The sequence below is a fragment of the Lissotriton vulgaris genome, chromosome 9 (genome assembly GCF_964263255.1).
Source record: "Lissotriton vulgaris chromosome 9, aLisVul1.2, whole genome shotgun sequence".
Lineage (NCBI taxonomy): Eukaryota > Metazoa > Chordata > Amphibia > Caudata > Salamandridae > Lissotriton > Lissotriton vulgaris.
In genome coordinates, this window is record NC_141697.1 from 573,932,597 (window position 1) to 573,956,832 (window position 24,236).

Sequence of the window (24,236 nt, forward strand, 5' to 3'; positions counted from 1 at the left end):
GTCTCCGCAGTCAGAGGTGAGTTCATATGGTAAGAATGCTGATGGGTAGGCCGGATGGGGGGGAAGGATAGAGAGTAGCCATTCCGCAGCACCTGGTCACTCCTTTTTGGTTTTTTCATCATAACGCTCCCCTCTCATCATGTGTGACATGGCGGCCATCTTAAGGTCAGGCACTTGGTGTGATCATGTATAGCATATCTCTGCAGGCCGCGCGCTTGCCCGTAGCCCTGGGTTTCCAGTAAAACGGAAGTGAGCAGCTTGCACACTTTCAAGCACCCAGGTATGAGAACACACAGTGGAAAGTCGCGTGTCCTCCAGCAAGGCAGTCCCATGGCAGGCACAAGCTTCATAATATATCCATGCTGATATGACTCTTATTATGATGTGAAATAAACGACCCTTTCCTCTGAAAATGAGTGATTTATTCCGAGACCTCTGGTCCTGAGGATGAATGAGGGGGAAGAGTTGGGGCATTTTATCATACTGGAGAATCCATCAAGAGAGAGAGAAAAATACTCCTCAGTAAAGTTGCCAAATCATTCTGTAAATTATTGGGTACCTATGCTGTGTAGGTTATAAGGATAAATACGATCTGTAGTGTTGCTCCGTGGAGAACGTAGAAGTGGAAAACCTCCAGGAGTACCTAAGCACCAAGAAGCAGGTTTCATGGGTGGATGGAGCTTTGCAAGCGAGCAAGTCCTCTGCCCAGTGACAGCATCCCAGGACTTCTTATGCTATACTGTGACCAAAGTCACTGGGGAGAAAGGAAAGGCACCCTCTCGGTGAACGCTGGGGCAGGAAGTCTGTGCTTGCCAACATGTACCCCCTCAACGGACATGTGGTGGAGAGGACTTCTTTTTGTTGACAGTTTCCCTTGAACACAATATTGCGCCTGCTCTAGGAAATATGGGTTATCGTCATCCACAGTTACACATTGAGAGCTTCCTGGATAGAAAATAAGAAGGATTAAATGACTAAAGTAAACACTGAAACCAGGAGGTATAATCTCATAGATTATGAGTTATTCAAAAATATACAATAATATGGAAAGGTTCCCTTCTTCATAATGTTGAACCCCTTCCATGCTCATGACGAGCCCAGCTCGTCATGAGACACAGTGGAGCTGTGCTCATGACGAGCTGGGCTCGTCATAACTGCTGCAGCCCGCCCACGCGCGATTGATTCCCCGCCTGTGCGGGAGAATTAATCAGTCGGCGGGGTTTTGACAAGCCCAGCTCCTCATGAGCACAGCTCCACTGTGACTCATGAGAAGCTGGGCTCGTCACGAGCACCACGGCGCCGTGCTCCCCCCCACCCGCCCCCTCGCGGCCAAGGGGTTAATACCTGCAATGTATGTCGAGCAGTCACACACCAAGGGCCCTATTCACAAGGGCAATCTCAGACAAAAATCTAACTTTATGACATTGGTATTCATAGAGGTTATTTACGAGTCATATCTTTACGTCCGCAGTCGGACCGGAATCTCTGGCTTTAGCCATACTCTCTGCACAAGGGCCATACTCTCCTGCTCGGGGTACCCTAAGTTGACTGTAGTGTTTGCACTACAGTCAAAACTGATGGGCGCTAAATTGTAGACTACATGTACCATGATGCAAAGGAGCAAACTTTTCTGGGATATGATGTAGTGTCTGACTACACCCTTTTCCCAGCCCAAATTGATTTTCATGACCTTCTCTACCATTTATCACACGTCCCAAAAGTTCCTTTTTGTAAAAATTGTATTCCGGCCCATTTATTACACTTCATCCGGCCCGAGCCAGAGAGTACGACCCAAGCCGGAGAGCATGGCCTGGGTGCGGAGAGTACGGCCGAAGCTGGAGATTCCGACCCGACTGCAAATGTAAAGATACGACTCGTAAATGATTTCAGTGAATACCAAAAGTCGTAAGGTTAGACTTTTGTCTCAGATTGCCTTTATGAATTGGGCCCAAACTTTATAAACACATGTCCTATTCTGTAAAGGACACCTCTAGGAGAGGGGAGGATCTGTCCCAGAAACAGTGAGTTTACAGGAAGAGGGAGGACCACTCCGATCATCTCCTTCTTAATGATAAGAATTCTGAGAAAACCAGCAGGCACCGGATATTTACCAGTCTCTTATAACATCACATCATGCGTCTTAACTAAAGTAAAGAATGTTGTCATTACATTACCACTTTTGAAAGGTGCATCTAGCCTAAAAAAGGAATATCCATTTTTGTCTGCACTCAAGTGTGTATTCAATGAAAGTGGGTGGCCATTCAAAATTGTGGGGTAAAACACATGCTCTGGTGCTCAAATGGTTGACACCTAAGTTTGAGCCCCTTGTTTCTCTCTGTAGCACACTGAGGAGACATTAAGACCCATTGGGGTGGAGGACTCACAGATTATGAAAGTCATCTGTATGCACACCAGAGCCCAGTGAATGCACAACTGCCATATGTAGAGTGCAATTTAAAAGGCAGGAGAAACCAAGAACAACGAACCAGTGATTTGTTTGTGTAGTTGACTATGATGAATGTTGTGATTGTGTATCTCTGTGTCTTTTAGGGGTCAACTGAAAGCATTTCTGGCAAAATCCTGAAAAGTATTTGGCACAATAATGAACGCTGCACGTTATCTTTCAGTCGCAGGGTAGCTACATGCTTGCAAACTAAAAGGTTTTGCCAGCAAATCTGCATTGTAAGCCCTCCTTCGCAGATCATATCAGGTGAGTTTCAACAATAGCAGCTTGAAATGTATTGTCTGGCCTGGCTTGATCTGTACAGCCTCTGTAACTGGGGTTCTCTTGTTTGACCTGATATAAAATGAAGTGCACATATTGATCAAATATAGTCTAGTGCAATCAGATATACCCTAGAATAACTAAGGTGCTCCCTAATAAGCCACTGAGTACCTTGCTATGACACGCCATGCATTGATATGACCTGATCTGTTCCTAGTACATACTGAGCGTCATTTATGCCGGTGGTTGCAGGTGAGGGGCATAGGCTCTCATTGATTGGGGCCAGGAGTTATTTTTCATCACTAGAATTCAGCCGACATCAAAATATAGAAAGGGAACAAGGAACATAAAGAGAGGTGAACACCAACAAAGGGAACAACTAGACATGAAAATAGACCATGCAAGAGTGAGCTAAAAAAAATGGGAAGTGTAGGGTGGAGGAGACAGAGGAAAGTAGTGGAATCAAGATTGGGCAGCTTTGGTATTTGCTAACCCCAGCCTTCCATAGTGCTGATGGTGGACTCCTAAGGAAAGCTTTGGGGTCCTGCACTTCTGTTTTTACAAATAAAGCACGGTTAATGCCTGACCTTTAGAGAAGCCAATTCCCCAGTTTTATGGACCATTAGTCCTCCTTCTTACCTCCGCTTTGGTTTTTCTGGATAGGACCCGCAACCAGTTCCCTATCATGGTGAGGATGGAGGCAAAGTAGGCCAGGCCCAGCAGGATCCAGAACCAGACCAGCGGCTTGTACCACATGTACTCCCGCCCCGAGCTGTCCCCTGAGGATGTAAAACACACAAAGAGATGATCACTCACAGAAGGCACACAAAGTAATTTACATATAAGCCTTGAGGGCATTGAATTTCTTAAGACTTTTAACACTCCACAGTTTTACTTTTTTATGAAAAAGCCTCTCTCTAACACAGGATTGTCATTTTCAGACAAGTGACTTGAATTTGTGTTGTAACAAACAATAAAGTGCTTTTTTAAATTTATATAGTTGAACCCCAGAATCACTTGGTTTAGAACCAGTAAAGTTGTTCTCACCAATCTGCCCTCCAATTAGGTTATGGCACTGAGACTGCCACTTGTCAGGTGGTGGATGATGCTATGACTGTGTTGGATGGCGAAAGTGCCCATTCGCTTGTCTTCTCTGCCGGGCCTGCAGTCCTTGATCTCTCAGTGGCATCTGACATGGAGTATCATATGGACCGGCACCTTCACAGGTCTCGTCAACCCATTCTAAGCACCTAAGAGGCCGTACTCTGAATTAGATTTCTTCACTTCCTTTTGGCGTAACCAGTTTGCATAAGATGAGACCTTCAGGTCATGCTCCATGTCTATGCACTGATGCATGACCAGGGTTCCATCTTTTTACCTACTTTATTGAATGACTCTATGGAGTTGCTGGAAGATGTTGTGTTTCACCGGCATCTCCACCCACCAGAACTGAGTACACTATCCTTTTGGATGGTGCAATGTTTAAGATCTGTTCACTGCCTGCTGGATTGGTCTCAAAGCCATAAAAGACAGGAGATCAGATGATCAAATAAATTAGATCCATCTAAGAGGAGTTTTCCTTCTTTTCATCTTGGGACACCTCTTTCTTTGTTCAGCCTTCGCTTTAGTCTTTCCTTACATGATATTAAATTTACTCTTGCTCCAAGTGCTGCAATCTCTTCGCTTGTCTTTGGTTCTTCTGTATTTTCACATGCACCTCTGTAAATGAGTGCACCCACGCTCTTTCCCGCTTTCTCTGCTGAGACACACCAGACATTGACTTCTATCCCCTTACTTTTGGTTGTTGTTTTAAGACTGAGTTTGTTCCTGTTATCGTATTGAGGTGACACCTCATGGTTACCCTTCCACTAAAGGGCTCTGTTTAAGATCTCCTTCTGTGCCCTGTCAATCTCTCATCCTGGTTAAGTAGATCAGTGAGCAGGTGGCTTCAGGGTTTGGATAAGCCAACATGGACTCTACTGCATTTAGCTAGAATCAATTTTTCAAAGAAACGTTATCATCAACTGTCCCAAGGTCTCTAGAACTTTCTATCTTGTGAAATCTGAACACTTCCACCACAGGTGTTTTCATAAACCTTTGAAGACTCATTAGTTAATGAAACCTTTGCTGTGTTAAGCAGAGTCATTCATTTTTGCCGACGTTTGAGGGTGATGGGCACAAGCTCTCACCTTTGGGGACCAGGACTTTGTTTTTATCAACACATGTTGACCAAAAGCAAGGCAGAAAAGATAGAAAGAAGAAAATGACAAACGGATAATTAAGAAACAACGATAAGGGGAGAGAGATAGGGTGAAACGAGCTACAGTGGAGAGATAAAGGGACAGGACGTGTGTGGTGGTGAAAGAAAGAGGCATGAGGTGGAGTCAAGGCGAGGCAGCCATGGGATTTGGCAAAGCCTGGATTAGGCAGTGCCAACGGCGGCCTCCTAAGAAAAATTTTGGGCCTCTAGAATTACGTTTATTATTTTATTTTTTACAAATTATTCACAGGCTAATTCTATTGCCTTACTTACATTGCTGCCCTAATCTTGATCTGAATGAAGTCCAGAGATTGGATAGTTCTTGGTTGACAATTGCCTCCACCCTCTCCACCTTCTCTTTCTTGGTTCTACAATGAACTGGAGATCTCTTTACGAATATGAATTCTGCAATGAACTACATTTTATTTCCTCCAAGGAGGTGTGATGTGCAAAATTCCGTTTCACTCCTTTCCAATGAGGATTTATTTGTACACCTTTAAAAATGCCACTTAAATATGTCCTTTAAAAATGGTCTCATTTTCAATAAATGTACCCTTGATCAGACTTGCTCATATTTATTTTAACATCTCAGTCAAAAAAGGTTAACCTGGCTAGGTGATTGCGCCTGGTGAGGGCCCAATGCCTGGGTAGCCAGGTGGTCAGATGTAAGAGGCAACCTAGGGCATGCCATAAACAGCACATCAAACACACCATGTAGGGATAAAGTGATGGTCTTGCACCGAATGCCCATCTCTCTGGTTACTTTAACTTGTATGCCTCACGCCGTAGAGCTATGCCTCAGTTTACACGGTCGTATTCAGAGTATGGAACACAACAAAATCATCCCCAGGGGAGGCACAATGAGGAGAAATAAAGGTATTTCTCTTTGTTTTTCTGCAGCACACATAGAAAGAGGAAAAAGCCTTCCAGGGTTGTGCTTGTGCTGGAAGGTGCCCATTTCTGCACAAAAATAATCCTGCATGCATTGGCACAAGGCTGCTGAAACAGCACAGGCACAGGGGGAAAGGACAGGAATGCGCTGTATGCCATAGATACAGCGCATTCCTGCTCTTTCACTGTGACGCAGGGCAGCGCAGCAAGGGGACTTGCTTCCCTGCACTGCGCCAAATCTCCATAAATATGACCTGTGTTTTTGTAGGACAATATTTGAAACTCAAAATACTGGTAGTACTTCAAGTACACTGTACCTACAGGTCTCAGGCAGCAGCACTATCCCTCAGCTTACATTGACCTGACAGGTCACAGACAGCAGAGATATCCCTCAGATCAGGCTAATTTCCAAGATCGGACCTCACACAGAATTGCTCCTCAGGCTGCAGATGTATCTGTCAGGTCACACTGATCGTAACTAACCTATAACTCTTATAGGCCACAGATAGCAGAACCTTCGCACAGGCTACACTGAATGGTCTCTTAGTTGAATCTCACAGAGTTCAGACAGGAGAGCTGAGCCTCAGGTTACATTGATTTAAAAGGACTCAGAGAGCGTAAACGTTCATCAGGGTACATCAGTCTTAAGTGCTGCGGTTAGCAAGGCTATCACTCCAGTGACACTGATTTTGCAGACTCTGACTCACCCTGTAGAACTAGCCCCATAATGTACAATATGCATATGCAAAGAGTGCAGGGAGCAGAGCTGGTCCTCAGGATACACTGGTTGTGTAGGCCAAAGATAGCAGACATATCCCTTAACTCAATCTGACATGACATTACATGCCCCAGTCAGCAGATTTTTCCCTAAGATTATACTGATGTTGAGGGCTGAGGCCTCAAACAACTGAACTGTTTGCAGGTTGTACAGTAGGCAGTGCCTAATTTGTAAAAGAATAAGTCAGGGCTCCAAAGATTTGCTCAGAAGCCCGCAGCCGGAGATACTGAATGTCGGCGGGCCGCATACCAAAGCTGGGTAGTCTTGATTCCACCTCAGGCCTCTTTTATTCATCAGACACTCCCTGCTCCTTTATCTCCCTCTTTCAGGTACCTGCTTTCTCCATTTGTTATGGTTTTTCTGCCTTTCTCTTCCCCCTTCTTACCCCCTTGTGTGTATTTCCTTCTTTTGCTCAGCGTCAAAGTCTGATGTGGAAAAATAAGTGCTGGAGGCGGAGTCCAAGATGGCGGAGTGAGGACTCTGCTGGCGGCGGACTAGGAGCGGACTAGGAGCTCTCTCCCCTCGCTAAGCAATACTGACTGTGCAACGGAATTGTTTAACCTCCTCTGACCCTGACTGCTGGAATTAACGAATCGAGCAGGGGGCGATGAGACGGGGGAAACCTGCAAAAGCGGCAAAACCAAACATAATGCTCAGCCTGACTCACCCACGTTAGCTGGCCGTGTGAAACATCGGAATCGGATTCGGAGCGGAGTCCGTTTATTATTTGCAGAATACCGAACTAACAACATGTAATCCATCCTGACGCTTTTCTAGCAGTGTCCTTGACAGTGTAAGGTGAGAGCCTTTCTCAGCGGCAGCAGCAGGGCGAGGGCGATACTGATTGACCAGCAGCTTCAGTGCTTCGGCGCTACGCGTAAAAAAAAAAAAAAAAGCGCTGGTAAACACTGCTGCAACTTTGTTTCAACTCCCACTTGGCTACAAAACATCACAGCTAAAGCAAAAGGCTGACGAATGCTGTGGCAGACAACGAAGATTTGGAGAGCTGTGAAGGTCTGGCTCACTCGCTCTGGGATCACTGTGTTAGGTGTGGCTAAAACAAGGCTTCAGTCTACAGTGATTATTGCAGCTACCAGAGGTATGTCACCCAAGCACCCTTCACGAACAACACGAAATACCAAAAACTCAACAACAGCTGCAGCAGCAGCAATGATTACCGCTTCTGCACCTGTCTCTTTGCCCTCGGCAGTAGACCTAACAGCAGCCCTGACCCCGGCTTCTGTTCCTGCTCCAGTTCCAACTCCAGCTCCAGCTCTATCTCCAGCCCAACAGACTGCAGGGATTCCAACAACTAGAACGCAGGGGGGCGTGGAGAAAACGACAACGAGTATGGAGCTGAATGAAAATGAAGCAGAAATGGCAATGAAAGATTCATCAGCTCATGGCGTAAAAAGCAATTTTGAAAAAACCGAAAAAACAGCTACCGTCAAGGGGAGCGACAAGAAGATGACAGGTAAGGGGGTCCTGCACCCTCCCGTACTTAACTGTGGAACAATTCCCAAAAAAAAAAATACAATGTTAAAAAAAAACATAGACATTAATGAGAGCGCTAAAGTCGGGACAAATGTAGGAGGGGAAGTAGGTTCACTCAATAGAAATGACAATAAAGATAATACTCCTACTATGATCGAAGGCAATAAGACTTGTGATATAATAGAGCTGGAAAGCTCCGAGATAACCACTGAGCTAGGAATGGCAACTGAAGTGTCAAAAACTGCCAAATCATCATCACTGGCAAAGATGGATATTATTGCAGATAGTGACAAAAATGCAATGGAAGAGCTTAACTATCCTGCCGCTGAACTTATGAGTAATCACATATCAGAACAAATTTCAGAAGTCAACGATGATCACCCCAACTCAGAGGACGGTGACTATGACACAGAGGAGGAATTAGAAAAAACTATGAACAAGACTTCGAATAAACCACCACCACGGAAACGCAGAGGCAAGGCCAAGACGATCTATAAAAAAAAGGGAAAAATCTGACAGATATGGTAGCAGGGATAATACCCTTAAGTACAAGGAAGACTACTATTGACAAAAGCCCTTTAAGGAAGTGGATGGGGCTAAAGGACTTGTCAAAAATATGACCTTAAGGCTCTCAGGGGGCAGCCCTACAGATTGTGACAATGGGGTACTGTTGCCACCGGAAAATGGGTCTGACTCAATGATGCAAACCCCGAATGGTATCAATTACGAACAGGATAACGAACAAACTAAAGGGGGGGATGAAGTCCTGGCGGGTGCATCCTCATTGGATTCAGCAGTTGCAGTGGACCCGGGCTCGGACTCTGAACCAAACCAATCTAATGCTGAAAATAAGCAGAGTGAATCAAAGGAAGAGCCCAAGCTGGGTAATACCGACCACCCTCAGCTAGATGCAATCTTAAATCTTCTTGTGAATCAGAGGGCAGAGTCGGAGGCACACTATCAGCAGCTAAAAAATGATAACATAAGACTGCAAACATTAATAACGGATGTAGCCTCCATACTGAAGGGAGTCACACAGGAAATAACAGAGCTGCAGCAGCGTACAGTATTGGTTGAAGAGAGAACGCAAAGGGTTGATGCCACTGTGGAGCGACATGACTCTGTACTAACCCAACTTCAGGGGAAAGTGGATGACCTGGAAAATCGTTTAAGAAGATCAAATCTTAAACTGTATGGTATTCCGGAAGGGGCAGAGGGGTCCGACCCTAGGGCCTTCTTGGTGAAACTGATGCCCCGAGCTTTTCCTGAACTCTCTGATTGGGACTGGGACTCCCAAATCCAACGAGCTCATCGGCTTCCCCTGGGTCAAAAACGCCCCAATAGTAAATTTCCGCGTCCATTTCTGATCTATTTCGGGAATTTTCTGCTACGGCAAGCGGTATGGCAAAAAGCTAAACCTAACACTCCCACAACCATTGATAACTATACCATCTTTGCGCGCTCAGATTTAAGCAAAGCTACGATGGATAAAAGATGGGAAATGCGCAAACTAATTGATCCTATCAATAAACTGGGTGGCTCAGCATATCTGCAGGAACCAGCTCGCCTCAAAGTGACTTTGAAAGGACACACAAATTTCTTCTATGAAGTACAAGAAGCGCAGGCATTTTTAACCAATGCTAAGCGTCAATAAGAGCAAATAACCATAGAGCTGAAATGAAAGGAAATAGCGTAAAAAAAAAATAAAAAAAAAGGGGGGAGGAGAATTAGCTCTAACACTACTAGCAGATGTAAAATCATTAAGGAAGGAGGGGGGAGGGCGGCCCTAGATTCGTCGTCGCCGCAAGCGCTGCCTTTCCAACGGCAGCAGTAGGTAAGGGGGGGAGGGGGGTGGTAGTTCTTCGCAGTTTGGGGGGGTCGTGTGTGGGGTGGACGGGTGGAGGAAGGGTAGGGGTAAAAGGGGGGAAGAAAAAAATATTTTCAACCTGGTAGAAAAGTTTAAGAAGAGATTTAAGTTTGTAAAGTGCTCTCTTTCATATGTGAGAAAATGTGAAACTATGTTGTTAATAGTTACTACTGTCTATATCTATTATTTTAAAGATGCAAAGTATTAGGTGTTTAGCATGGAATGTGTCAGGACTAAACAATAAGCGCAAAAGGCAATTAGTCGCTGAAGAATTACATCTATATAACCCGCAACTAGTTTTTTTGTCAGAAACCCACATCATAGATGGCGATAAGAAGCTGCTGAATCAACTGGGCTTCGAGACGATAACATACTCAGCAGCCACTTCACATATCAGAGGGGTGGCCATATTAAAAGATAAAAGATTTAGGGTAGAGATAATTAGGACACAATCTGACAAACGGGGGAGGTGGGCAATCACTCAACTATGCCATAGTGATATGAAGCTCGTGGTTTGTGTTGTATATGGACCTAACAAAGAAGACCCAAGAATATACGAAGAATTAAATATAGCTTTATTAGACTGGGAAGGAGAAATTATAATAATGGGTGATTTTAACTGTATCATGAACCGTCAGTCGGACACAACTCGCCCTGGTAACCATATTAGAATGCCCAGAACTAGAGCATCTATCTTAAATCTGTGTAAGTTACACAATGTTAGAGATGTATGGAACTCACTATATTCTAATGCTCCAGGATATACTTACTATTCTGCTCCTCATAAGCTATGCTCACGTATAGATTTGGCTTTAATTTCAGACTCTTTGATGAGCTCCATCACGACAATGGTCATATACCCACGAATCATATCCGACCACAACCCCATAATGGTGGAACTAACTACCCTTCAAAAAAGCAATCCCCCTAGAGCCTTTACGTTTCCAAGGAACTTAATTCCGAACACGATCTTTACGTCGCAACTGAAGCAACATATTATAGAATTTCTGACTTTTAACAGAAATACTGCCTCCTGTTTAACGGTCTGGGACACATGTAAAGCCAGTATTAGAGGGTTCGTACAGTCATATGTCTTAAAACAAAATCAAGAAAGGCGTAAATATAACTCAACCCTGACATCGGATATAGCTGTAGAAGAGGCGAAGTTAGTGGAGGCTTTAAGAGTAAACCTTCCAACTTAGGCTATCAATGCCAATCTTAGTCGGTTAAAATGTAAGACCAAAGAAACTTTGATTAAAAAAAGAAGCGCACAGATTCACAAATACAAATTCGCACAATATGAAGGGGGTGACAAAATTGGCAAAATCTTAGCATTTAAGGTAGCAGAGGATAGAGCAGAATCCACGATTACACAAATTATAGGAGTTGACAATAAAAAATATAATCAGACAGACAATATAATACAACAGTTTGCTAAATATTACGAAATTTTATATACTCCGGAAAAAACTCCTAACAGAGAAACAATTGATAACTATCTAAAAGTGAACTTTACGAATAAAATAACAACCTATGAAGCAGAAAACCTGGCTCTAGATATAACTAGACAAGAACTTAGAGAAGCTATAAACTCATTACCATCAGGCAAAGCTGCTGGGGAAGACACTATTCCTCTGGAGTTATATAAAATATGTATGGAAGAGCTAACACCACTTCTTGTAGAAGTAACTAATCATATAAGCAGAACAGGGTCCGCTCCGAGTTCTTGGAATAAGGCGAAAATTATCTTTTTCCACAAAAAAGGTAAACCCAAAGAGGAGATGGGTTCATATAGACCTATATCTCTAATTAACGCCGACGCTAAGATATTCTCAAAATGCTTAGCAAGAAGATTAGCACCGCTTTTACCTAAAATAGTAAGTACGCAACAACACGGATTTGTGATGGGGAGGGACACATCAGCTCACGTAAACACGGCAATAACAGCTTTTGACATTGCTGAAATAGAGGCAACTCCCTTAGCAATGATAATGCTAGACGCTGAAAAAGCATTCGACCGGGTGGGGTGGGAATATCTATGGAATATAATGGGACATATGGGGTTCAGCGGAAACTTTTTAAATGGGATTCAGGCACTTTATGATAATCCGTCTGCTTATATCAGCTATGGCGGCCTCACGTCAAACTGTTTTACAATCCGGAGAGGCACACGTCAAGGGTGCCCCTTATCTCCCTTATTATTTGCCTTATCATTAGAACCTTTTTTAAAGGCATTGGATAAAGAACCAGAAATAACACCATTCAGAACAGGCAGGCAGAGCCTAAAAATAACCGCATATGCGGACGACATAGCCATCGACTCTACTGAGGTTATCGATTCTCTGAAAGCAATTAATATAGAAGCATCCAAATTTGGTAATGTATCTGGCTATAAATTAAACACTCACAAAACTCAAATAATAGCAAATTTTGCTCCCCCCCAAACAATGCCTGAAATCTGTAAGACTGCGACATATTTAGGAGTACAAATCTCCTCAAATATCAAAGAGATAAATAAGATCAATTATAATAAATTAATGAAAACCACCACTTCGAACTTAAAAAAATGGCACCGACTTCCATTAAACCTAATTGGCAGAATAAATTTAATAAAAATGAAAATAATACCCAAATACTTATACCTATTCAGATCAATTCCTTTGGCGCAAAATAGGTCTTTCTTCAAACAATTAGATAGCGTTTTTTGCAACTTTATTTGGGGTTATAAGAGAGCTAGGAGATCGCTAAAGATGTTAAAAAACAAAATCGGATCAGGCGGTCTCAATTTTCCTGATTTAAAACTTTATTTTTGGGCCTCATTTATAAGGCGTATTAGATCCCTATTAGATTCAGAGAATCTGCTTTTTTACCACCATTTACTTTTAAAAGAAGACTCTAAACAGTTTCTACTTCGTATCACTGACCCGAATTTCTACAAAAGGGTAAAATTTAAGACAGCACGGGACTTAGTAAAGATATGGAAAGATATACAAATACATTGCAAAAACAATATATATCACACTCAACTAACCTTACGGGATAATCCTGGACTACCTAGCATATTCAGCGACGGGGAATCCCGAAGATGGCAATCGAAAGGAATCAAGGTACTGGGGGACTTATTTACTACTCAAGGCATGATGGATTTCCGCACTTTAAAACAAATATATGGATTACCAGACACACACGAGTTTAAATATAGGCAAATTTATGATTTTCTCGTGCGGAAGAATAAAATCAAAGTCTTATCAAGCGGGGGTATCTGGGATATCCTAAACTCAAAAAAGGAAAAATCAATAATAAGTTTGGCATATAAGATACTGACAGATATAAGAATGAACGATAACGAAACAATAGCAATTAAATGGAATGCAAAACTAGGTACTAATATAACAGGAAAACAGATAACCGACGCGTACACGGACATCCATCACCATGTAAGATCTTCTAGTCTGCGCCTACAACAATACAGAACCATATATATGCTATACTACACACCAGAAAAGATATCTAAATGGGCTTCAAATAATATTCTGGGTGAAAAAACCAAGTGCCCAAAATGTGACGAATATGCAGCAGATCTAACACATATGCTGTTCACATGTCCAAAACTTGGGAAGTTCTGGGAAGAAGTGGGGAAAATTCTAGCTATAAAAAACGTTACCAGCACATCAATAACAGCCCCCATGGTAATATTAGGTTTATACACTACAAATCAACCACATCCCGTACTATTATCTATCTTACTATCCTGCGCTAAACTAATTTTAGCTAGAGCTTGGGTCAGTCCTAAGCCACCTAATGCCTTGGAATGGTGGTACTTAGTTAACGAAATCAATACCATGGAATGTACATTGGCAGAACTTAGAGGTGTCAAATCATTGCAGAAATACGAGAAAATATGGGGAATACTAGAATTGAACTGAATTGAACTGAATTGACATTAAGTCTCGATTTATGTACATTGATGATAAGCTGGGAGATGATCATGTCTGTATGTGACAAACTTGTTTAATCTGAAATAATATTTGATTGTATTTTGTAACTCAATACCAGGTGAAAATAATAAAAATATTAAAAAAAAAAAAAAAAGGAAAAATAAGTGCTGTTCCCCAAAGATCAGTGCCGGTGGGCCCCACCTGCAACCACTGGCTTCAATTAAGCACTAGCAGCAGGCATATGCTAAGACCTCAAACCGTAGGCCTATCGCTCAGGTTACAAGACTCATAGGGCCTGATTTACCAGTTTCCCCCCACCCCAGTGCAGCATCTGCAAATGCTGTGCTGGGTGAGAAGGAGAGAGCAGGAGAGCGCCATATTTACATAAATTTAGCACTCTCCTCCCCTCTCCCTAATGCTGACAAATAAATGTACGTTCGTGCGCCCCGGACACACCTTTTCACCATAGTGCAAGGGTGTCTGTGTGAGGCTAGCATAGGTTTTGTACCTTTTCAGTACAAAATACTATGTTTAGGCTAATTTTAAATATTTTCCCAGTTTATTTGAATGCTGGAGGGTGCAGCACAGATGCAAAGTCAGAAAATAATGGAGAAAAAAAGCATTTCCCCTTCATAGCGCCTATATGAAATGGGCGCTATTTTCTGGCGCTAAACTTTGTCTAAGTAAATAGGGCTTAGCGACAGAAACCTTGGATGGTTGCATGGGCACGCCATGCACCACCCATGGTACCCCTCATTGGCACTAAGTAATGCAAATCAGCAATATGCACTTCTTTGCATTACTTTCAAGTGATTTTCCAGCATAAAACAGGTTTTACGCTGGAAAGCAAATAGGTGAAAAAGATTTAGCATCGTTTTGAGTCACTTTTGTGATGCGTTATCTTAGTAAATAGACCCCAAAGACTCAATAGAAATCTTGACTATTCTTCCGGTTGAACAGATTATTTAGAGCTCTAACAAAAGAGCTGAGGCATGTTACGGAGAACTTACAGGAACAGGAGAACCATGGGGCATATTTACAAGGATGTGGTGGAGCGCAGCGTTAGCCTTCTTGGCTTAATGCCACACCTCGCCACTTCTGAAATGCAGGGTGCAGCGTACTTACAAGAATACGGTGCAGCCTTGCGTTTCTCCGTGCGCTGATGCTAATTTAGCTGCCTAGCTCCAATACAGGCACCCTTGCACTGTGGTTCAAGGGCGCCCAGGTTGATGGGAAACACATAAACAATCTGAAATGGTGTTTTGAAACTACAATATGTGCTGCTTAATGCAGCACGTATAGAAGTTGGAAAACTTAATTTCTCTTAATGATTGTTTATGTGCAGGAAAGGACACCTTCCTGCACATAAAGAATCAATGGCGTTTTGCTGTTTCTATGTGTGCTGCACAACTCAGCAAACATGGAAACAGCAAAAACGAGGAGAAATTAAACATTTCTCCTCATTGCGCCAGGGTAAGACCAGATTTTCCCTGGTCCTTATTCTGGTGCTGCCTCATATTTACGCCACCATTGTAAACATATGGTAGCGTCAAAATCAATGGGTGTTGCGGTGGAATGCCCACCCCAACATCCATTGCCCGCCACCTTCACGCTAAGTATAGCGTGAAAGGGTGTCTTATTCACAAGGCTTAATGCTGCCATGTGTATAAGGCGAAGCCCCTATTGCCAACACATCGAGAAAAGTGACATTGTGGTGGTGGTAGGGGCTTGTAAATATGCCCCCATGTGTCAGTTTACCCACAGGCATAGGCCACAAGATCTAAAGCGAATCTACAGGTTCAGTAGATGTTATGGACACAAAGCAACCTCTGGGCACACAGTCCTTCCTATTATGCTATACTTATTTCCCAAATGCACTGCTCATAGATGCACCATTCTCAGGCAAAATAGAAATCCTTCAGATTACAGGGCTCATACTTGTTTCAGCCAGAAGGTTGCTCAGGGTTTGCTCACCTGCCACGTAGTCCCCGAAACCGACAGTGGTCAGAGTGATAACCACAAAGTAGATAGACTCCAGTAGGGTCCAGGCCTCCACCCGCTGAAAGATGAAGGTGGGCAGCATCACAAAAAGCAGGCAGCCAACCAGGATAAAGAGCACAGCCGAGATGACGCGGACTATGGTGGGACTGACACGCCACTTCTACAGACAGAGACATAGAAAGAGAGGAGAAACATGAGTGGAGCAGAAATAGGCTGTGGCCGGACTATTGAGGAAAGTCTGTGTTCTCCCAAAGTCTCCAACCTATGAAATGATTGGGCAGAGGCAGTCACATGTCAGACAAGTGGGGCGTCTCTCAGCAGCGCCTCCAAATAGGCAGCACCACTTGAAATGTGAATGAATCTGCCACAATCCGGCCATCCTTTCAGAGGTACGGACCTATCCGGGAGGTGTAGTAATTCCTCTACAGGTCAGACCACCATAGGGAAAATGTAACAAAAGTAAACAGGTGGAGATAAAAAGACTGGGCCATTGTTATTGTCCCATTCCTAAAAATCACTCACCAGAAAAATCTGCTCCACTTTGCCAATGGCTTTCCGCAGCGTGGAGCCCAGGTGGTCGCCAACGCCGGCCAGCAGGATGCCAAAGAGCGGGATGCCCACCAGGGCGTAGAAAATGCAGAAGAGTCGCCCTCCGTCTGTCTTGGGTGCAGAGTTACCGAACCCTTGATTGGCATGGGAGAAACCAAATCAGGGTCAGATTACCTGAGTCTTTCCACCTATTCTTCATCTCCACTTTGCCAACCGTCTATCCCTCTTTGACCTCCTCTATCACCCACCCCCAATAGCAGCTGCCCGGACCCGTTTTCTTCATCTCTGCCCACCACTCTCCCTTCCCTCTCCTCTACTCCCTTAACCCCAACCTCTGCCATCCTCTGTCCTCGGATGTCTTCCTCTTTGCACCTGACCTTTCCCCTTCTTCTGAGTCACTGCTGAGTGTGACTTATACCGCTCTAAATTTCATAAAAAAATATTTGGAACTTTACAAATCCTTGATGACTTTTGTTTCCAGTGATTAGAAGGGTAGGGCGTCTGTTGTTGGGCCTGAGCATGCTGCTTTTGTCTGCTGGGCTGGGCTTGTATTGTGGGGCCAGTGAATGTTGCTTTGATCTACAGCTGTTGAGTCGTTATTGCCCAAGACCTCAGCTCTGATCTGAAATTCTGTAGTAATATAGTAGAGCCAGGGCATGCAGCAGTCCCACAGAGGACTGTCTTTGTGTACTGAGGTCAGACACACTCCTTCGGTCTACAGGGCTGTGTTCGGTGGGGCCTGTAAATGCTGCTTCGATCCAGAGGCAACTGGTTGTTATTGTGCGGCCAGGGCATGCTGGTCTGATCTCAAGTATTTCGGTTGTATAGTGGGCGGTGATGTGTTGCTTTGATCTGTAGTTTGTATTGTGAGGCACACAAGCGCTCAATTTGTGAAAAAGAAAAGTTCCAGGACTCTTGTCGGGAGGCCACTGCAGCATGCACCACACATTGCCCCTGCTGTGCTGCCACTGCAACACAACTACTAACGATCACACCCCTATAATGTGACAATTCGAGCTATTTCAGGCACCCAAACCAATAAAAATGGCTTAGGAGGCAGGTGATAATCATTTTAATGTATATTAAATTAGTACTTAGGTGTTTTTGTGGTTATCTCTAAATTAGCCAGACAGCACCACCTTGTGGCAGACTGTCACAAGCGCCGGTGTTGATAATTAAGTGTTGGTGCTGAGCACCGGAAACCACCTGCTCAAATTAAGCACTAAGGCCCACACATGTTGCTTTGATGTGCAGGATTGTGCTTGTATTGTGGGGCCTTGGCATGCTGTTTTGTTCTAAAGGGCAGTGGTTGTATTGTGGGACTGGAGCATGCGGCTTTAATCTACCAGGCTGAGAATGTACTATGGGGCAGTCTAAGCTGCTTTTATCTGCAGAACTGTGATTGCATTGGGGCTGGGAGATGCTGCTTTGATGAGAAGGGTTGTGTTTGTATTATGAGGCCTTGCCACACATCTTTGATTTGCAGGGCGGTGGTTGTGTTGCAGACTGATACATGCTGACGAGGTTTTGATGTGGGTCAGGACACGGTATTTTCAGTTTTGATTTGCAGAAACATGATTTTAATGTTGAATTGGATCTTGTCAGGTTGGGGAACAAGTATTTACATAGTATACATGTATCCGTGCACATCAGAACTGAAAGCATTCTGTCCGAGTCCACAACACAACCAAAGCCAAGCTCCTAAAACATTTAATTAATAGGGAAGTTAATTAAAATACTTGACATGGACATATAAACTTTATTTGTAAAGCGCTAAAAATTACCCCTAAGTGTGTGAAGGCGCTGAAGGCCCTTGGGAAGATTAAGCGAGCTATTGCTCGGAGCCACATGGTGCTGGGCTAACTTGCCGCCGGCAATCGAATCGCGAGCCCCCATATTCCGGAGTCAGCTGCCCTGGCCGCAGCACCACACCTCTTCCTGTGGGAAGTAGATGCATTTAAGCAGGCTCTACTGAAATGAGAGCATAGTGGTAATAGGACTACACTAATACCAAGCATTGGCAAAGCCAATAGGTCCGGGCAATCCTGTCTTTTAGCTACCTGTTATGGAGTTGAGTGGATATATGCGGTGTGGAGTGGAATTATATGGGTTGGATTGGAATAGTTTGTTGTGGCTTTGTGTGGTGTGGAAATGTGTGGTGATGAGTGGAGTTATGTGTAGTGGAATTATGAGGTGTGGATTTGTGTGTTGTGGCCCTGTGTGGCACTGGAAACTTGTAACACAAAACTCATAGATATAAAAGTACTCTTATTATATTCTGCCTATATGTTCACTTTAAAGATGCCCTTGGAGTCACCTTGGGCAGTATATGTTGATAAGCCACTGCTGAGGTATTAACAGCATCCCTCCTGTACCAATATCCTATGTTTTTAGACACAGAGAGATGGACATAGCTACCACTTTGGTCAACAAATCCTCTAGGCCGAATTACACACCAAATACACAAACATTTCAGTAGACCAGAGAGTAGCCATTTTATTCTCTGTTCTTCATGGTGACGAGAGAATCAATTTGGGTGAACCGAGCTGCCACCTGTGTACTAGGGGATGCATTTCAGGATACATCAGTAAGGTATCTGTGGTGGAGACTGAAACCATAAACACAAGACAAGGATCCCTTGACAAGTCTTTCTCCTTAGCTGACTGTAATTTTCCAGCACCACTATCGCCAAACATGCTTCTCAATTGCCACTCTGTCCAAAGCTGGTATCAGAATGATTGTGTCGCTTTTCAAATAGGATAGTCATCTTGACATTTCTTCTGCAATTGACTTTACTCTAACTACTGTTATGTGTAATTGACAGCAGCAAACAACCAAATATTACTTAAATAAATTCATTTACAACCACTTCCCTGTACATAGTTTCAAATATTCACACTCCGTGGCTTTGTTTTTATTTGTCTGTATAGGTTCACAAACCTACTTTTTCTTTCCAAAATATACAAACTTTGTCAAAGAGATCTGAATAGAAAACAAATCAGTGGCAATGTGCTCGTTCTATTTTCACTCACACAATATTCAATTTCTGAGCTTCCTCACATCCATGAGAGCACTTCTTTTTTACAGAGGAAATGGCAGTTGTATTTTTTCCATTATTGTGTGCTGAGATGATATGATGGCTGGTGATTGGGGCCCACTCTATGTTTGAAACATTGTGATGGTCTTGAGAGCCAAATGTGTTTTGGTGGGCAAGGATTTTGGCACCCCATGGATAGGTATTAATGGTGGAGAAGTGTGGCTCAGGGGTTAGAGGCGGCAGACCCGGAAGCTGAGATCGGCCCTGGACCAGGGTTCAATTCCCCGCCTCGGCGGGTCTTGGGCTCAAAAATTCCACGGACTTGATTATTCTCGCTCCGGTGCCTTCTCGACTCACGGGTTCACACTCTGCGACTCTGGGCAATAGCTTGCTTAATCTCCACAACGGCCCCTCGCGGCGGGATGCCTGGCTTTCCACTTGTGGATACCCTGCCGGGTTATCTCACAGGGGAATACCAGGACGGGTTCCCTAAGCAAGCGCCGGGAAACCCTTTGTGGGTAGCTGTGCGCTATATAAGCTCAAATACATTTACATTTACATTTACATTCACGACTACATGAGAAGCGGTCAGGTTGGGAGGAGCGAAAGGCTGCCAGGGCCTTACCAGAACTCATCGGAGTGGGTTGTGTCCTAATCTGGTAAGGGAGGATGTCCCCAAGCCCAAGAGTTTGGACAGGGAAGCATCCTTTTGTCAAAGACAAACATGTTCAGATGCTGCTAATACGTAGGGTACTACAAGACTTGCTGACCTGACCGGTCCATTAGGTAAAGGAGGCAAGACTTCAGTGTAGTAGTGTTAGCGACGAGGTAAAATACTATTGGAGAGAATGAGCTAATATAAATCTAGAATATTCTCAAAATATATGTTATTGAAATCTAACATGGTCAGCAAAACAAAGGCTCTATAACCTTTTCCGATTAAGAACTCCAAAACTCAGAGATCGAAGGATTGTAGTAAAGGTACCAGGGCGACTAACCCAGAAATCTGGGAAATTGAATGTCATAAGAACTCTCGAGACCACCACAACATAAAGCGCTGATGGCAGCTAAGCTCCTGCTTCATTCTCCTCTGAGAGGCATGGCTATACGAGGGGCTATAGTTTACATCACCATTCTTCTGCAGGACTGGTCTTCTGTAAGTCATTACTACTGGTGTGGGAATTAACACCGTATGTTTTGCAATAATATTTAACATGGTTAGGGGTGTAATGTATATCTTCCAACTCACAGCGGAAAAATGTCAAATGTCTTTTTAAAGAATAAAGTAATTCATGTTTGAATGGGTGACCCTGACGTGCAACTCTGCCTTTCTGCTACCAAACCTTCTTAGGCACCAACATGTTAGGCACATTTCTTCCCATCTGCTTTCATAATTATAGCTTTTTGCATAATAAAAGCATTAAAAAAATATTCAGTTTAAACTTGTGTGGTTTCCTAGAAGCTAAAGAATTTTGGGGCTGTAGTAAGTTTAAGGGGAAAGGACCCAGGGTTGGAGTGGACAGGAGACACCTCCTCAGCCAGTTTCCACTCTGCCTCTGGCTGAGACGGTCATTTACGGGGTTACATCCCAACAACCAGGACACAGACGAGGGCGACAACATCTGAGTAGATTGAAAAGGGTGAAGACACAAGTCTCCTTCCAGGGGCGGCTCCTCCATTTGAAGGGAGGAGCGTCGGCCTGCCTGCTGCAAGCACAGGAGGCACAGTCGAATAACTAAAAAGGCATGTCCATGACATTTTACTTAAACACCGTTGTGCGAGGGCAGGGGGAGGTCTGAAACCTGGAATTGCAGGATTACAGCTGCCCCTGCATTGACCATGTCGTGTTGGCCGGCGCTATGGTTATGGCCAACCCGACATGCGCAGTGCGCGTCCAGCAATCCCTGGCTTCGAAACAGCTGGGGATTGCTGGCAGAGGTACCCAGCCTCAAACTGAGTGCTGGGTTAGCCTACTCCCACCAATCCTGAAGCTGCTCTCAGCATAGGAGCAGCTCCAGAATTGGTTGTATTGGTGTCCACTAAGGAGGAATGAAGTCCTTCCCTTTCCTGCTCGTGGACGCTGATCGGGAGAGAGGTGTGCACCGGGGGCGTATGTATGTTATGTTATTTTATTTATTTATTTATAAAGCGCAACGGATGCCGCAGCCAAGAGGCGTCCCGGCGCTTAGGAGAAGGTAAAAAACACAACACGGAAGCTAGTGACCAGAAAAGACTAAACAGTGGAAAATAAAAAGGTCTTCAAGGCTTTTCTGAACGGGAGCAGATCAGGAATGGAGCGAAGAGAGGCAGGCAGGGAATTCCAGAGAGCTGCTGCCATCACAGCAAAAGAGCGTCCGCCCATCCTTGCTCTTTTAAAACGTGGCACTACCGCAAGGTTAGTCCCTGAGGATCGGAGAGCTCTGGATGGCTCATAATGACAGATTAATTGAGACAAAATAGGGGGAGAAGCCAACTTCAAGATTTTAAAAGTTAGACAAAGGGTTTTAAATTTGATTCTTTGCCCCACAGGCAGCCAGTGAAGGTCCTGAATAGTACGACGCACAGAAACAAACTTTGGAAGACCAACCAACATCCTGGCGGCCGCATTTTGCACCCGCTGGAGGCGAACTAGTTCTGCTTGATTAACGCCTAAGAACAAAGAGCTGGCGTAATCTAATCTAGCCAAGACTATGGCCTGGACAATGATCTGTCTCGTGTCAGCATCCAAAAACTTAAAAATGGGTCGCAAACACCTCAGGGCACCAAAACAAGTTCCGGCAACCCGTTTAGTGTGGGCGGTGAATGAAAGTTTATCATCCAACCACACCCCAAGGTTCCTAACTTCAGCCACTGGGGTGGGAGCAGGGCCTAATTCAGATGGCCACCACTGATCGCCCCAAAGCTCACTTTCCATACCAAAAATAATAACCTCGGTTTTAGAGGCATTCAGTTGGAGGCAGTTGTTCGCCAACCAGCCCGCCACAGCTTTTAACGCGGTCTGGAAAGAGGCAGCATCCATGTTGGTCTCTCCATTAAGTGCCACCGCCAGCTGCGTGTCATCGGCGTATGACACCATGGAGAGACCAAAACTATGGGCGACCTGAGCCAACGGTTGGACATACAAATTAAATAAGGTAGGGCTTAGGGCCGACCCCTGTGGGACACCCTGCAGGATCGGACGAGGAGCAGAAACAAAAGGGGGAGTGGATACTTTAAAAGTTCGATCAGTGAGAAAAGATCGAAACCACTCGAGTGCTCTCTCTCCAACTCCGGCCTCCTCAAGGCGATGGAGGAGGATCTGATGGGACACCGTGTCAAACGCGGCACTAAGATCCAATAGGATCAGTGCCGCCGTTTGACCTTGGTCCAGCATCTTCCTGATGTTCTCCACCACTGCTAGAAGAGCCGTTTCGGTACTGTGACCCGCACGGAACCCGTTCTGCGATTTATCCAGTATTTTCGCTTCCTGCAGATGGAGTGACAGGATGTATGGTTTTGGTGCCTTAGTGCCCTACTATATGTTTATGCTTGTAGTCGCCACGGTTTCCTTCAAATATTCAGTTGCTCTAAGATTTCCCACATATCAGCTTTCACATGCAAGTTTACCCAATCTTACTTTTTGGCGCAGTGTTTCTCCAATCCAAACATCGCCACCATTTATGGATGGATGGATAAATGAAAAACAGATGACTTTTCTTGTGCATACCTGACTAAAAAATATACAGGTTTTTTTAGTCAATTTACTTGAAATGATTTCTTTAAAAAAAGATGTGTCCCGATTTTTTCTAAACATTCTTTAGGAGTGGCTCCTTGAACATCCCTGGGAAGGACAACCACAGAAGGAAGCCCATGATCAATGTACATATGGAACTACCAGGGGAAAGTCTACCTTTTTAGCAACTATCTTTAAGAATTAAGGTGTAAAATTCACCATTTGGTGAAAATGTTTTTCAAATTCATTTGAGGAGAGAAGCAGCCCTGAATGAGTTCCAGCCTCACTCGCTCCCTCAGCTCCATTTTCATATGGTTCAAAGTGGGGAGTATTTTATTTTTCTGACTGCTACCCTGGTGGAAGCTTCCCTCACACACAAATGAGGTACTGTAATGGCAGAAGCGGTGCAAAGTTCTCTCACACCAACCAAACAGCACAAAGCCACATATACTATCCAGCAACACTTTCCACCAGTACAACTGATAGCATTTCAGGAACCACATAAAAGGCCGTAAATAAAAGGAATGCGCTACAATGTAATGGAAAAGGTAGCTGGCAATATTCAAATGTGAAAAGTATACCAAACCACAATACATAAAGTTAGCAACACAACATTTTTGACAAAACTCCCTACACACATCCAACACAACTTCAGCTTGCACAGAATTACAGTGTATTTGGGTATCACCGTTCTCATAACATAACACCCCCCCTACCTGATACATCAGACGCCAAACAATCACAAAACACTTTAAACAGAATACCTAACACACTCCCATCATAGGCCGAATACCTCAGCTGATGGATACCAGGGCACTGCAGCAACCAATATTAATTATAGTTAATTCAATTAAATAACAATATGCTAGGACATGGAGACCCCAATTAACCTGAACAGCAGATAAACGGTTCTGGCAACACCTCCGACAACACTCATTAAACTTCAAAACCTGTCGAGCGGTTAATAAAAAGCAACTATCGTAA

General features: G+C 44.1%; 1 protein-coding gene across 1 annotated transcript in view; it reads right to left on the minus strand.

Moving 5' to 3' along the window:
- The window catches only part of LOC147691855 (potassium channel subfamily K member 4-like), a 158,388-nt gene that overhangs the window by 10,752 nt on the left and 123,400 nt on the right, over positions 1 to 24,236 (minus strand). Inside the window, exons 3-5 of the mRNA XM_086936692.1 lie at positions 16,477 to 16,637; positions 15,928 to 16,114; positions 3,365 to 3,504 (exon numbers count right to left, since the gene is read on the minus strand). Of these exons, the coding sequence (XP_086792818.1) occupies positions 3,365 to 3,504; positions 15,928 to 16,114; positions 16,477 to 16,637 (488 nt within the window). The remainder of the gene's footprint in view (positions 1 to 3,364; positions 3,505 to 15,927; positions 16,115 to 16,476; positions 16,638 to 24,236) is intronic.